This window comes from Salminus brasiliensis, chromosome 17 (genome assembly GCF_030463535.1).
Source record: "Salminus brasiliensis chromosome 17, fSalBra1.hap2, whole genome shotgun sequence".
NCBI lineage: Eukaryota > Metazoa > Chordata > Actinopteri > Characiformes > Bryconidae > Salminus > Salminus brasiliensis.
The window spans coordinates 6,029,414-6,044,677 of NC_132894.1; the positions used below are offsets into that span (position 1 = coordinate 6,029,414).

A 15,264-nucleotide genomic window follows, 5' to 3' on the forward strand; every position below is an offset into this window, starting at 1 on the left:
GAATTACTTACAGCAGATACAGAATAACTCAGACTGGATACTGAATAATTCATAGTAGATACTGAATAATTCATAGTAGATACTGAATAATTCAAAGTAGATACTGAATAATTCAAAGTAGATACTGAATAATTCATAGTAGATACTGAATAATTCAGAGTGGATACTGAATAATTCATAGTAGATACTGAATAATTCAGAGTGGATACTGAATAATTCATAGTGGATACTGAATAGTTCATAGTGGATACTGACTAATGCATAGTGGATACTGAATAATTCATAGTGGATACTGAATAGTTCATAGTGGATACTGAATAATGCATAGTGGATACTGAATAATTCATAGTAGATACTGAATAATTCATAGTGGATACTGAAACATCTTTTGCTGCACGAGTGTTTTTACACCATTTATTTAAAAATATTACTTATTATACAAATGAACTCCACTAAATAGGCAGTTGCTATAAGTATGATTTACTTTGAGGAAAATCCCACTGTGATGCGCCAGCACGTACTTTCCATTTCCAAAAAGCTTATAGACATTTAAATAATTTACGTTGCTATTAAACTACTTTTGTTTTAAATATTGACAAAATAAATAAAGACAACAAAACAGTTATTTTATTCCTGTGTTTTTGTAAATACAGTGTTTTGAGAGATTTACTCATAACATAACAGTGTGTAGATCAGTTTGTGGTAGATGAGGCATGAATGAACACCCATGCTTTTAAAGAATTACTTCATGTAATTAATGAAACAGTGATTAAATTAAATTAGCATATTTTTTTTTGCATAATTTAGCATTTAGGCCTAAGCTCAGTACTGCAGGATTTTTGAGCTTGCTGCTGCACCTCTTGGCTCTACTGCAGGTATGGGAGTGTCCACAGTGTCTGCAGCAAGGATACTGCGGGGGCAGATGGAGGGCCACTCAGGGGAGGAGACAGCCCTGGCCATGGACACTTTCCCTTACCTTGCTCTTTCAAAGGTCTGAAGCTACACCACTCTAATACCCTCATCATCATCACCATCACACTCACCACATTTATCATCACATCATGACATCATCACCACCATCCCCATAAACAACCATTTATCATCATAATATTGACACCATTACTATCATCATCATTACTACCATCACCTTCCCTACATTCATTACATCTTATCATCTTCATAATCATCTCTACCATTACCATCATCACCCTTGTCACCATCAAAAGCATCACCTGCATCACAGACACCTGAAATGTACATTTGCTGACCTCACAGCAAGACATGTTTGGCTTTTGGTTGATCATGGTCAGGCTTTTGGCAGCTGTTATTGCAGTGCTGTAGTTCTTACGAAGCTAAAATAGCAAGATTAGACTATTTAATATGAAGTTATGGCAAAAAAAATCATGCTCCATTATTAATTATTACTGCATTCTGAAAAGCAATGCAAACGCACAGCCAAGGAAAGCCTCACTGTTGCTGGCCTTGGCTGAGGGAGTAATTTAGGGACCTATATTAGACTGTTTGGGGTGATTAAGTCTCTATTAAAGGTTCTACTTCACTGCATCAGATAATGAGACATAATGGGAGCTTTTCAGTAGAGCTATGCTGCTTGTCTTCATTACAGCAGGAAATATCAGATTGCAGGTCAGAGAGACATTAAGAAGAGAACGATGCTCCTGCTGGAGAAATCAACGACCAGATGAAGTTCTGATAAGTCGAGAATGGCTCTGGACAAAAAATTGACAATGAGGAAAAATATTAATTGAGATGAAAATCATGTTTAATATAAGAAGATTAATTGACTTAATTGACTTAAAATTGACTTGAGCGCCATTAAGGAGCCCATCACCCCAATGAAATTGAGTATGGTCCCAGCTTAACTCTTTCTCCCATTCTCCCAGCATCTCTCAGCACTCTTTCTCTGCACTCTACTGCTCTGTCCATCATTCTGAACTTATCTAACATTTCTATTGTCCCTAAAGTGTTTCAGGTCACTGCATTTTAAATGGATTTCGGTCTTTGTGTTTCTGCACAGACCTACAGCGTGGATAAGCAGGTTGCGGACAGCGCCAGCACGGCCACCGCGTATCACTGCGGGGTCAAAGCCAACTCCAAGACCGTGGGTGTGAGTGCGAACGCTGTGGCCTACGAGTGCAACACCACCTTCGGGAACGAGGTTTACTCTGTCCTGCACCGCGCCAAGGCTCAAGGTACACCTCTGGTTACGCAACACCAAGCTACCATTACGACAGTGACAGTTAGAACTTGGCCGAGGGAGCCAAGGGTCAGGTTCAGCCATGTGTTTTTAGTTCCAGCTCAGGGTCAGCAGGCTTTATGGGTCTTTATGAGTCCATTCAGTAGATCAAAGATAACCATAATATTTCCAGAAAGCAATTCTGACGTTTTATTATTTACTCTGCAAAAGCAAGATCTGATATGGAGTGGCATGAGCGGCTTTGTAATTATCTTGGTTTTGAGACAGATTAGTAGAACATCGACCTGAGGACTGTTCTCTAATCAGCTCTGCTTACCTGTCAACTGTTTGGGGAGCTTTTAAGGAAGGTATTAATACACAAATGGACAGATGGAGGTGTTTTTGTTGGTTTAGACAACTGCAAAAATGATAAAGCTTGGGCAACAAAAGCTGAAAGCTCCATGCATTGTTGCATTGCTTTGTTGTGATGTTAGCACTCATCAGCACTTCCACAACTATTCATTGTAATTTGCTGAAGGGTCATTCAAAAAACTAGTCGACTAGTCGTCATTACCACAGTGAAAAAAAGGTGAGTGCTCCAGGAGTCAGTGAACGGTATTTTGTTAGAAACAGCTAGGGGCTAAGGTACCAGCAAATGCTGTGTTTTGAGGTGGGAGGTCTGCACTGCCTCTAATTAGGGCTCTTTAATTAGACTTTGGACCAATACAGTTTCAATCTGTGCTTCTAATTAAGCAATAAAACATGACAGGGGGTGTGTTATCATGAATTACATCATGGCTGTGTGCCGCAGATCATCACAGACATTATATTATTCACAATTACACACGTCACAAGTCTTTTATTGCTTCCATACAACCGTTTTTACAAAGTAAAGAAACAAAACAAATCAAAGAAGCCCCGAATTTCATACTGAAAATGCTGTAATGCTGTCAGTTCCTTCCACCACAAAGTAGTTCCACATCAAATGAGTTCTTGCTGTTCAACATTAACATTAATTCCAAAACACCAGGACTGACTAAGTGGAGGTGCATTGAGCCACCTTTTGAGCCTTTTGAGCCACCATCCAAGATAACTGGTGATACTGTAAGCACCTGCCATTTACATTTGTTTTGTATCAGGATAGTCTCTGGATTTACTTTGACCCGATTCTGTCATTAAAACACTTTTCATTAAACTGCACCTCCAGTTCTTTCCCACGTAAAAGTCATACCAACACCTACCTCATTTCCTTTTTACCTCCTGTAAACAGCGTTTTCTCAGCAGAACTGTCACCTTTAACAGTAATAAGGACTTTGGTTCAGCTCAGCCTTTTAAATTGATGTCAATGTGCCAGCGGAGTGATACAGTTTTAGTGTGACAAAGCCATGGATTTAAGCCCTTTGCCCGTCTGCGCAGAACCAGTGAAGTTTAATTTTCAGTCACCTAAAGGCACAGTGCTTTTAGGAATGCAACAAAAAGCTACTTCCTGACAGGGCCTGAATTTGGCAAGACCAAGAAAAGTCCAGTCTAGTCCTGTCTAGAGTCCAAGTCCAGATACAGGTTCAGCAGCATTAAAGCCTTTTGCAGGTATTTATCATTACTTTCTTTGTGTTTCAGTGAGTGGTTATCTATTGCTCAGAGCGTCCTGATCCCAGACTAGGAAGACATGGGAAGCTCAATCCTCTAATTATAGACACACACACACATACACACAGACACACACACATACACAGATCACCAAACCAAAACATTTTCCGCACATTAAGCCATTAAACAAGCAAAGAGAAACCTGACCAAGACCTCCCAGACCAGCAGCACATCCATTTCTCATTTTTTATAACTCTTTCCACCCTCATATACTGGGCATATGCACAAATACTGTGTGAGGTCTCTGTGTCCATATGTGTGTGTGTGTATACACATCGAGCTGGTGAAAGTGTGTGTATTTGAACAAGTGTGGAAGCTTTGAATCGTGTCCAAACATGTCACTTCATCGCTGACTGTATGAATGAGACTGAAGAATGGTGTCACTGTATGAAACAGAGAGAGAGAGAGAGAGAGAGAGAGAGAGAGAGACATTGAGGTACAGAGGTGTGTAGAAGGGATACCCTGAGATGCCCTGAGATGCCATGCATTCTGAATGATATTCGAGTATCCCCAAGACTTAATGATCAGATAAGTCAAGGAATTCACTTGTGAAACAGTTTTATGATTCTGAAAAAGCCAAGGGAAACGGGTAGTTGGTGGTGCATGAGCTAATAAACAGAGCTAACAGTTAAGATGGACGCTAATAAGGAGTCCAGATAAAAACGTATATATAAAATAGATACTCGGTCGATTTTTGAGTGTGGTTACAAAGGAGCTACACACATTTAAAAAAAAGAAGGACACAGAAGTGCAGCGGCGATGGCAGCATTGATATGCAATATATTGGCATAGCAACGTTGCATCACTTCCTGTTTGCAGAAAACAGGTTAGTGTGTCAATATTTTGTATACTAACCTGCCATGAGTAACAGAGTGATACTATGTAGTATTAGTGTAACTGTGGTAGTACGTAATTGGGATACATTTGTCTTCTGCATGAGATGTTTTCTCCTTAGCGGACGATGTGCCAACACAGAATAGGGGATAAATCAGAAATAGAAAGGAAAAACGTTCCTTAGAGAAACCTCTGTTACTGGATGTAGACTCAATAAAAAAATCCGCAATTCCACAACCCAGCGCTGCATCACGATACAACACCACACATATATGAATAACCCAAGAACCTGGATCATAAATAGCAGCATTTGTCTGAGGCAATGTGCGAGATACCCCCTGGTATTCGGGGGGTCTTGCTCCATGGTGGCGCTGATGCTTACAAAGCAAAATAAGCCATCTCTGCATGCTGTAGGAAAAGCCGTAAATTAATCCAGCGTCTCTGTGTTTGTGTTCCTTGTGTATGTAGGGAAATCCGTGGGTATAGTGACCACCACTCGTGTCCAGCATGCCTCTCCAGCCGCAGCGTACGCCCACTCAGTGAGCCGTAGCTGGTACAGTGACTCTGACCTGCCCTCTGCTGCCCGCAGGCAGGGCTGCATCGACATCTCCACACAGCTGGTGACCAACACAGACATTGACGTGAGAAAAGGTTTTTTCGTGCTTATAAAAGTTCAAAAGTACACAAACTAAATTGAAGTTGGTGAAAACTGGGGAATCAGTTGCCTTTTTTAAAATTAATCATTTTAAATTAAAACATTTCTGAAACCAAAATTGATCACGTTGTTCTTAAATATGTAGCCCATTAGTCCACACTAGTCTAGGTAGGCTACTTATGCGTGACACTTATTGCTAAATGCTGTGATATGAACCAACATTATACACATAACCAATCTTTCTGCTCTTTCAAATGGAGTCAATCAGCCAAGACATGTTCGATTCTTGAACATTTGGTTTTAGCACTAGAGCGACAGTGCTAATATAGCTAACCAGTAATAGATGATTAGTATATTCTTTACTAATTAGCATTGTGCTAACTGCATTCCTAAACCCTCACACATTCTCCTTACACCGTGTGGAGGTGTTCAGTAATCTCTAATAGACTTGCTTTTCTAGTTTCTCAACTGTGATGACTGAGGCGTGTAGCGAGCACTGTGCTAACTGAGGGGCTTGTTAGATGCATTAGATGCACTAGTGCCTCTGCTGGCTGGCAGTATGATGTGTACTCCAACTGCCCATCCCCATATGCTTCAGTCACAAAACCCAATAAACTTTTTTTCCATTTTTATTTTCCATTTTTCACCCATTTTCTCCCCAATTTGGACCACCGACACTTGTGAGGGCGGGCCAACACAAGCCCCCTTCGCTGTGTCAAGCTGTCAAGCTGTTCATTTTTCAAAATTGTCACCGATACAACATCACCGGACAACCAACGCACCATCTCGCAGACGCTAGCGATGGCCAGCAAGCGATGTGTGGAGAGAGCGCCATCTACCCACAGAGAGCACCATCTACCCACCCAGGGTCACCATCTACCCACCCTGGAGAAAGCAAGGCCAATTGTGCTCTCTCTGGGCCTCGGCTGCCGATGGCTAGCAGCATGACCAGGATTCAAACCAGCTATCCTCTGATCATAGTGACAGCGCCACTCAGTGGACCACTCAGGGCCCCCCAACAGGCTAATTTTCATCTCTCTTCCATATCATTTTCCTCCTCTAAACTGTCTTTCCATCCGCAGTGTCTACTTGCCAAAAGTGATTGACAGGCGGGTCTGGCTCCACCTCCACTGTGCAGACTGTGGTTGCAAATTTGACAACATGGCGGACAGTTGTGGCTTCATTTCCATAGAATGAAAGGGAATGGGCCCATGGCGTCCATGCTGTCTACAGACACCAAACATGGCTTAGCTGATTGACTACATATGGAACATACCCTTAAAAATAAAAGTCCTACAATGGGTTCAATGAAGAACTACTTTTGGTAAATCTGTTCTAATCCATTAGTCTATTAGTGTGAAGAACATTCATATTGGTAAAGAACCAAGTTCTTAAAAAAGTCCTTTTCGCTCACAAATCTCTTACAGAAATGGTTCTTCTATGGCATCACTCAAAGAACTTATTGTAGCACCTTTTTAAAAGTGTAAAAGAGGGGAAAATGGGACGTTTGTCATCTAAGCATGAATCGGTCTTCCAACTTTAGTGGTACTTTAGTGGTTAATTTCTCTCCTAGGTCATTCTCGGTGGTGGTCGGATGTATATGACGCCCAAAGGCACTCCAGATCCAGAGTACCCATCGTCATCTTCACGTAAAGGAGACCGAAAGGACAAGAAGAACCTCATTGAGGTCTGGCTGAATGCTCGGAAGGTAAAACACACAGTCTCTTGCTGTAACCGTTGGTTTGTAGGTCGGTCTCTGAACTTGTGCAGTTTGTTCTGCAGGCACTGTGTGATTGAGATCATTCACTGTTTTTCCAGGACAGGAAGGCTCAGTATGTTTGGAACAAGGAGCAGTTGAATGCAGTAGATGTCAAAACCACAGACTGCCTGATGGGTAATGTCATTTTTATCTTTACACCTCAATATCATTCCTCTATCATTCCGCACTAACCGCGAACCAGATACACTGTGGCATGCACCATCCACATAATTCGATCCCATATTTACTATTTACATATTTACTATTTATTATTTTCATAATATTAATAGATTTACATTTATCTGACACTCTTATCCAGAGCGACTTACAAGGTTACTTGTATTACAGAGTCAAGAGCCAAGGTAGTGTTAGGAGTCCTGCCCAGGGGCTCTTATTGGTGTAGCACAGCATAGTCCAACTGGGAATCGACCCCCAGTCTTCCACATGCTGTGATAGCTCTCTGGCAGGTAGCAGTGTTATCTGTTGCGCCACACAAACACACACAATAAATACATCCACAAAATAAAAAGTGAGGTAAAGTCGAACTGGTTCGTGTTTATTTACATTTGCATTTAGGCATTTTTAGGCTGTGGTCAATCAACTGTGCTGGGAAGCCATTTGACCAATGATTGGTGTAGATGGAGGTACTTGTCCACCAATAGTGGTGGTTTGAAGGCGGGGCTTAAACATGTAAAAATGGCGACTGTAGAAACAAACGCTGATGTGAAATCTGTGCAATTTCTCGTACATTTTACACAAATCCTGTCTGGAAAAATTAAGAGGACACGTCCAGGAAAAAGACGTATGGTCAGTGGCGCTGCCAGGGATTTTGGACCCCATAAAAAGATATTACACTGGGCTCTGCAAGACCACAACAATTCAGCCAAAATACTGTGTATGGTCATCAGGTTTTAGCTGCCCATTATCAATTGAACTGATAAAGATTGTGCTGATTTTAATTGATATGTGGTGCAAAGTTTCACATGAGCTGCAGGAGACTCCACTTCATACCTCCAGGAATTTCAATGTCATGTCTCAAGCAGCTGAAGTTGTGTGAAAGCTTCCCCAGCCCTGTGATTTCACATTTACTGTGTACGTTGTCACAGCATGCTTTGGGAGTTTCTGAATTCTCTCTAATTGTAGGTCTGTTTGAACCCAAGGACATGAGGTTCGAGGTGTTCAGAAACCGCACCCGTGACCCGTCCATCGTGGACATGACAGAGAAGGCCATTCAGATCCTCAGCAAGAACCCAAAAGGCTTTTTCCTCTTTGTGGAAGATGAGTATTTATCATACGCCTAATTACTTTGCCCTCTCCTATGAAATAACCCATTTTCCCATTAAGTGCTAATTTCATGTCTAATTTGGTAGCACTGTATGTTAATGGAATTTAACAGTTGAGTGCATTAATAGACGAACTACGTTCATTTCACGATTATGTAACGCCAAATGGATTTTCAGGCTAAGTGTTAGCTCAGTTTTCTCAGTTGGAGTTGCCCATGGTCACATTTCAGACCCAACACCCTGACTCTGAACGTATCTAGTGGTGTACACTGGTCAGTGACTCAGTCTGAATGGATTCATGACATGTCCTGCTGGTTTGTTCTGGCTGTAAGGGGGAGAATCGATCACGGGCACCATGACGGCACTGCTAAACTGGCTCTGACGGAGACGGTGATGTTTGACCGGGCGGTCCAGAGAGCAGCTGAACTGACCAAGGAATCTGAGACCCTCACTGTGGTCACTGCTGATCATTCACATGTCTTCACGTTCGGCGGGAACACACCCCGGGGGAACCCCATTTTCGGTGAGTTAAATTAACTCATTTTTTAAAGCACTGGAAGCAACATGGCTGAGTAAGCTCACCAGTATGGTATATTGTACAGCTGGTAACATAAAAATGTTTTTGGTAAATATTAAGACACATTTTAAATACATTATTTTTCAAGGTACGTAATCTATACAAAAAAACATAGCGCATCCAACAAGAACAAAGGCCTCGTACATCTTTTACACAGCGATAAAAACAGAGTAGCTCACAGAAAGTGCCAATTTCTACATGCTGAGCTATTTTACTGTGCTGCATAAAGGCTAATAAATTCAGCCAGACGATTACCAGTCCACTGGCTGAATGACCAGTAGGGGGCAGATGAAGAGGCTATAAAATTGTGGGCCATAAAGCGCATAAAGCGCATAAGTTCATAAAGTCTGGCCGAAACAGTTTATTCATTTATAAAGAAGAATTGCCAGCAATTTTAATCCTTACGTGATTATTATTTTATAAATAGGTCCTAAATACTGTGCTGCACATTTTGTGTTTTATTGCTCTGGCCCAATGTGTTGTTTTTAGCATTTTTTTAAAAACTGCAGATTCACTTTATTCACAGAAAACCAAGTGTCACTTTTTTCTGTAATATTATGTTTTTTTTTGTTTTTAAAGGTTTAGCTCCCAAAAAGGCTGATGATAGACTTCCCTTCACCAGCATACTGTACGCTAATGGTCCTGGATACGTACATGTGAATGGGACAAGGGCAAACATTTCAGCAGTAGATTACTGTAAGTGTGTGTGTGTTATTTTGCTTTTTCTGAGGACCCATTTGTTCCATGATGACATAACAAACATTAAGTTCTGGCAGGTCCTCATGGAGGAAAATGAAATAAGAATTCTTCTTGGTTTGTGAGGTTGAGGATGGGCAGCACTTCTGCAGAGCTCAGTGGAAAATACTGCAGAACCTGAACTGCACTCCACATCTCAAAGCCAAACACTTCCTTTTTAAATGGTGAAGTTACGCTTAGGGTCAGGTTGAGGTGATGTTTAAAGGTGATATTTAATTTGATTAAAAAAAGTCTAATCTACATACAGTCTTCCAAATCCAGGCTATTACCGGTAACAGGGTCGTGGGCACCTAAGGCTCAGCAATGCAATCCATGGAGGCCCCACCTCACAACTTACAGGACTCTTGCGTGGTCTGCTGTGAACATCCTGACCATATCAGTATTGCTCACCAGTATTGCTTTCCTCACGATGGGCAAAATGGGCAGTCCTAAACCCTGACCAATCGCACAGCTAACATGGCTCTGCACTCTTTTTTGGAGTCTGAGCAACCTGGAGCGTTAAAGCTAAACCTGGGTAAATCTGTCACACATACTCCGTTGTCCCGCCTCTCCGCTTCACCGCGGAATTTAGTAGTTGGGTGCAGTATAGACGGGAGGTCCTGGTGCAGCACTGTAGCTGTAGATCTGCTGTCTACGGCCCACCAGTAGCCCCTGCTCGACCCGCACAGTGCATAGCCGGCGGTCAAAGCTGGGATGCATAGAAGGAACAGGCTCTGGAAGGGAGTGGCGATGGGACAATCGGCCGTGGCTCAAGCTTGTATCTGTATATGGCCTGGTAATTCGGTCAGAAACCATAGGACACCTTTAGATGTCTTGTAAAGACCATATCTCGAATAGTCAGATCTCTTGTGGTGGCACAAAGGAGATCTACTCAATGTTAGGCAGATAATAGTGCTAATGCTATGGCTGATCGGTGTAAGCTTCCATGACTTGTTAGCTACATTCGCTTTGTAGCTCCCATGCTAAAACTAAAGAAGACTAAAGACTAAGGAAACAGATTTCAGACACTAGGCATGTGAGGTTGAAGTTATATATCTGTGTATTTGTGTGTGTTTCCTACCTACAGTTGATGAGGAGTACATGCAGCAGGCCGCCGTCCCGTTAGACGCTGAAACCCACGGAGGAGAGGACGTCGCAATTTACGCTAAAGGCCCCATGGCCCATCTGTTCCACGGAGTGAAGGAGCAGCACTTCGTGGCTCATGCTTTGGCCTATGCAGCCTGCCTGGAGCCGTACACACACTGCCCCCCACACCCCCTACAATCCGGGACACACAAACACAGCCCCTCCGCTCTGCTGATATCGTTAGCCAGCCTGATCTGGCTCATCACCAGATGACAGAGCCAAGGTTTGAGTGACTGAAACTCAGGTCTGTTTTTATTGGGGGGAAAAAGTTTTTACATGAATTATTTTTTATGTTGGTGTCATGTGACCAAAAGTATGTGGGAAAACACATCCATTAGTGTATTTGGCTGTTCAGCAACACCCAAGCAGTCTCCACAGATCAGGGTTGCCCAAACGTTTTGTCTGGGGGAGCCAAAGGACAATATCTGTGGCCAAAGAGACACAAATATACAAATAATGAAAGTAACCAGGTTTTTAAACTGTATTTTATAACATTACGCTATATTTTGTTACCAAAATACTTTAGAAATACGATATTTTGAATTATATATAGTTTTATAAGTAATCTGTTCATTGGGTGGGTGTGGGTGCAGGGTTTAGGGTAACACTGGCTAATGGGCCCACACTTTGGTCAGCCCTTCCATAAACAAACACTTGCTGTAGACAGGGGTCATATGGAAGAGCATGGCACCGTCATAGGATGCCACCTTTCCGACAAGCCTGTTCATCAAATTTCTGATCCCTGATCAGCTGTATTGTGATGTAGAAACATCAACTCAGCAGTGATGAATGATGCTTTACTATCTGGCCATCTGAAGGACGCATCTATGGATACCTCAGAACGCTATCAGCCCAAATGGAGACCACCAACTGGAAAGTAATTAAAGCAATTAAAGAACCCTTGTTGGTATCATTTTTCTAAGATGTGAAGAACATTTACATTGACTTACATTTACATTGAAGCTAATCTGGCTTCTCAGGGCCCCCAAAGTGTAAACGCACCCCCAAAGTATGTCTTATTAAGATCTTCCTAAAGTCTAATAGATGTCTGCTGTATTTCACCAGTATTGCTCTCCTCTCGATGGGCAGAATGGGTGGTCCTAAAGTAGGTCAGGTTTACGTCAGCGCGCCCCTGACCAATCGCACAGCTAACATGGCTCTGCCCTTTTTTTTGGAGTCTGAGCAACCTGGGGTAAAAGCCCCCGTGGTCCCTCACACCTGGCCCCTGCCGCCTTTAGTAGCTGATATGGTTCCAGATATCAGAACCTTAGTACCCTGAAAAAAACACGCCTCAGTCTCAAGGCTGTGTGTGTTGCCATGGTAACCTAAACAAAATTTTGTTCTACAGTGACGAGGGGCTGTCAGTCATGCACATTTATTAAAATATTAAGACCACGCCCAGACCGTTCTCAGAGAGGTGTGAGGAGTGTATTTGGGGGGTTTTGAGGAGTGTTTCATTGTATTTCTGCTTTGTGTTTCCTACTGAAACTTTACTGAACGCTCAACATTGATTATTTTATTTTATTTTACGAAGAAATTCAGAATAGCATCAAAATATATTTCTTTATGGAACCGGCAGTGTTTTTTCTATTGCATTGTTTAAAGAACCCTTTGTAGCACCTTCATTTTTAAGAGTGCACTGAAGGGAAATCTTAATACTACAGTACATAATCACATATTAGGTCACTGCATGCTTTCAGCTTTGTGTTTGAGGAAGACCCTGTTTGCCGTTAAGTCTGACACTCCCCCCATGCACAAGGTGACCCCCGAAAAGCTGGGTTGGACAGTTTGGTGTGGAGGAACTGGTCTGAATTGAGCACCCTGGTCCGAGCCCTGACCTCAAGCCCATCCAAACCATGTGAACCAGGCCTCATTGATTCAGTAGTGCTCCTTGTAGGGCCGAATACAATTCAATTCTTACAGCAATCTATTGTAAGACCTTCCCAGAACCATTGATGTTTCATAACAGGTTTTATGCAGAAAGTTTATTAGAAATATGACAGTTTTACATGATGTTTTATGATTATCATATGTGTGGATGTTGACCTTGACGGTAGCAGAGTTTATAGTTTATGAAAGACGATGTATTGAATTTTTAAGGTTTATTTACATTCATTATTGCCTTACTGTACTTTTTTCATGTTACTTACTGTAACATGAATGTCCTTTTTATGCAAATGATTTATAGGATTTTCTAACAAAGTAATTTGAATGTGTGTACATTCTGAATGCAAGTAATGTGCATTACATCATAAATAAATGCCTTTTCTGATTACATAAAGCTTCTATATTGCAGATATAGCTTCTGATAAAACTGGTCTTAACGCCAGATGCTTTTATAACTTTATAAGTGCTATATACTGTATAATAAAGTTATTTATATATTAATATATATTATACTATACACATTGTACTGTGCAAAGGTTTAGGCTCCCTTCTAACCCTTCACACCTTCTAATAAATGCACCCAGCTACTTTAAGTTGCACCCAATGCTGAGACAGATGTGCAAATGCGCACACACATACACACACACACACATACATATACATACACACACAAACACACACACACACACACACACACACACACACATAGCTTGTCTTGTCCCTGTACTGCCAATGGAATAGGACTCTCTGGTGCAGATAAACAGGAGCATATGCCTAACGCTTTGAGCTGTGGAGCAGTGGAACTGTGTTCTCTGGAATGATGGATGGTGCTCCATCCAATTCTTTTGGGATGAGGTGGGGAGTTGGTGATGAGGTAAGGTAGTGATTATCCAACATCCAAACCTAACTAAGGCTCTCATCACTGAATGCAATCGAATCCTCACAGCAATGCTCCAAAATCTATGAAAAGTCTTCTTCTCTGGACAGTAGAGACAGTTACTCCAACAAAAGCAGGATGAACTTTTTTTGAGGATGTATTTTACAAATTTGAGTCGTGGCAGATTTCTGTTCAAAAATCCTGTGAGCAATGAGATAGCAAACAGCCCACACTTATCAATCACTTTATCTCAACCTATATCAAAGATGTCCCCTGAGATCTGACCTGTGTGGCTTATGTAGCTGTTGGATGATGGTTTGATAGATCATTGGTTTCATTTCTGGGTGGAGTTTTTGCAATTAAACCATATGAAGACTCTTATCAGTGACTTTCATATCGATATACTGCCCCATCCTCTCATCCCCAGCCAAGTAATTAACTCATTGTACATTCCTCAGTAATAAAGTTTAATTAATTAAGTTAATAAATAGTTCAGTTCACATTAGTTTGAGGCCATCTTTCATAGAACTGATCTATGGCATTTTTCACTAGGCCTCTGCCTTCTACACTTTATATCCAAAAGTGAATTCAGCTATTTTAAGGTGCACCAATTGCTGGTAAACACACTTTGGAGTAACTTGAGCCTAAGGTCATTATGTCCAGTGCCGAATGTGGGCTACAGGGGTACAAAGATCCCTACCATTGGGCTGTGGAGCTAAATACAATACCTTCTGTTGAAGTGGCAGAACTAATCATTTAACATCAATACCTGAGCTCAGATACTGATGATGCAATCAAATGCAATCAAACCTTCTTTACAGCAATGTTCCTAGTGTAAATTGTAAAGCGTTCCTAGAAGAGTCAAAGCTGTTACTGCAGTCACAATTATATTATTCACAGGGACAAACCAAAAAGTAGGGGTACTGTATCATAATCAATTAACTCAAACTCAATTAGAAGAGCAGAAACTGTACTATAGTAAAAGTATGGTACTGTACCATAATCTAACTCAATTAAAAGAGCAGAAACTATACTATAGTGAAAGTATGGTACTGTACCATAATCTAATTTAATTAAAAGAGCAAAAACTGTACTATAGTGAAGGTATGGTACTGTATCCTAATCTAACTCAATTAAAGAGCAGAAACTGTACTATAGTAAATGTATGATACTGTATCATAATCTAACTCAATTAAAAGAGCAGAAACTGTACTATAGTGAAAGTATGGTACTGTATCATAATCTAACTCAATTAAAAGAGCTGAAACTGTACTATAGTGAAAGTATGGTACTGTATCATAATCTAACTCAATTAAAAGAGCTGAAACTGTACTATAGTGAAAGTATGGTACTGTATCATAATCTAACTCAAAAGTTACTATGGTTAATTATTAGTGTCTGGTACACTCAGTCTGAGAGGTCATTTCAGTGCTTAATGACGTTTTCTGAAATCGCACTGCAGTGTAAGCAAATTTGCATTGTGTGTGTGTGTGATTAATAAGTGATTAATGCTGTGTGTGAGTGATAAATACAGCCTTGTTCTGGGTGATAATGTGGTGTGTCCTCTCTGAGAGAATCTCTAATGACCTTTGATCTGAAGCATGGCTATAAACAGGTGTGTGTTGTGCTCCTGATGTTACCTGTGTTTGTTGCGCACAGGTGTTCACATC

General features: G+C 41.2%; 1 protein-coding gene across 1 annotated transcript in view; it reads left to right on the forward strand.

Annotated features, from left to right (window-relative positions):
• Positions 1–11,043, forward strand: part of alpi.1 (alkaline phosphatase, intestinal, tandem duplicate 1) — an 11,909-nt gene extending 866 nt beyond the window's left edge. Inside the window, exons 3-11 of the mRNA XM_072661107.1 lie at positions 876–991; positions 2,036–2,210; positions 5,144–5,316; positions 6,904–7,038; positions 7,149–7,224; positions 8,233–8,371; positions 8,705–8,895; positions 9,529–9,645; positions 10,772–11,043. Coding sequence (XP_072517208.1) covers positions 876–991; positions 2,036–2,210; positions 5,144–5,316; positions 6,904–7,038; positions 7,149–7,224; positions 8,233–8,371; positions 8,705–8,895; positions 9,529–9,645; positions 10,772–11,043 — 1,394 coding nt within the window. The remainder of the gene's footprint in view (positions 1–875; positions 992–2,035; positions 2,211–5,143; positions 5,317–6,903; positions 7,039–7,148; positions 7,225–8,232; positions 8,372–8,704; positions 8,896–9,528; positions 9,646–10,771) is intronic.
• Positions 11,044–15,264: the final 4,221 nt, after the last annotated feature.